Source organism: Rhagoletis pomonella, unplaced genomic scaffold (assembly GCF_013731165.1).
Source record: "Rhagoletis pomonella isolate Grant_MI unplaced genomic scaffold, Rhpom_1.0 Rhpom_scaffold_17563, whole genome shotgun sequence".
NCBI lineage: Eukaryota > Metazoa > Arthropoda > Insecta > Diptera > Tephritidae > Rhagoletis > Rhagoletis pomonella.
Window position 1 is genome coordinate 1 of NW_023476087.1, and position 1,412 is coordinate 1,412.

The window sequence follows — 1,412 nt, forward strand, 5'->3', positions numbered from 1 at the left end:
TTGTTTATTTCAATTAAAGTGACAGTGATGTCAACGTAAAGTAAGTTACATGTATGTGTGTAGGGGATGCCATAGTTTACATATATATATAACATCTCCCTTCTTAATTCATATACTAAGTAAATTCATTAATAATTTATAATTCAATGATTAAAAAAGTTCAAATATTCTAATATACCAATAACTATAATCGTTTTCGCAGCCATTTCGAATTTCGCCGGTAAATGGTTTGGTCTTCTAGTTCGATCCAGTATGATCTAGGTGAATCGTGTGTGTCGATGATTGTAGCTTTTACCCATCCCTTATTGTTGTTCTTATACCATATCTTGTCACCCTTCACAAAGGATTTTTTTTGCGATGCAGAACGATCGTAGTATTTTTTTGACTTGTAATTTTTTGCATTTATGTTGTTAGATATATTCGGAATGATTCTTGGTTGAAACAAAGTTGTTTTTGTTGGCAAAAGGGTGCGGGTTTTTCTACTCATTAAAAGTTCCACTGGTGAAGCATCAATATCTTTAAGCGGTGTATTGCGATATTCGAGTAAGGCCAGCCATAACTCTTTTTTACTCTCATTTGTTTTCTTTATTAAGTTTTTTGCTATCCCAACGAAACGCTCAGCAAAACCGTTGGATTGCGAATAACCAGGGCTTGTTGTTATTAATTTAGCTCCAATTTGATCACAAAATCGTTTAAACTCGTATGAATTGAAGGGTATATTGTCTGAAATTATTTCTACAGGTAATCCGTGTACGGCGAAACATGTTCTAAGTGCATTGATACACTCAGTTGCTGTTTTCGATTTCAACGGCGCTATGTCCAAATATCGCGAGTAATAATCCGCTATTATTAAATAGTTTCTTGATGCAAATTCACAAATGTCTACGCCTATTTTATTAAAGGGTAGATTGGGAATGCTGTGTGGTATCATTGGTTCCTTAACATTAGCGGATCGACTTCGCTGGCATATGTCACAATTGGTAATCATTTTCTCAATAGCACCATCAATTCCTGGCCAGTACACTAATTCGCGAGCGCGCTTTTTTGTTTTTTCAATGCCTAAATGAGACACGTGCAGCTGCGATAATATGGTTTCTCTCAAAACAGGCGGTACAATAACCCTGTTATTCAAATATAAGATACCGTCTTCTAAAAACAGATCAGAACGATGCTTCCAAAACATTTTAATATCGTCACATAACAACTCTTTCTTATGCGGCGAGCCATTTATTAAAACTTGTTTCAACTGCGTTAAATGCTTATCTTTTTTCTATCTCGATTCGAAAACTGTTTAGGCGTTCGTCGGTGATGTTTAATGAATGGACGAATTCGTTAAGATCTTCAATATCGGGCGCGTTATTGTCCTCATCAAAGTATCGAGACAACAGATCAGCGATGTATAAAAATTTTCC

The 1,412-nt window shown here is 35.4% G+C and overlaps 1 protein-coding gene across 1 annotated transcript in view; it reads right to left on the reverse strand.

The window, feature by feature from the left end:
- Positions 1 to 184: 184 nt before the first annotated feature.
- LOC118757411 (uncharacterized protein K02A2.6-like) overlaps positions 185 to 1,412 on the reverse strand; it is a 1,368-nt gene continuing 140 nt past the window's right edge. Inside the window, exon 2 of the mRNA XM_036492124.1 lies at positions 185 to 1,149. Coding sequence (XP_036348017.1) covers positions 185 to 1,149 — 965 coding nt within the window. The remainder of the gene's footprint in view (positions 1,150 to 1,412) is intronic.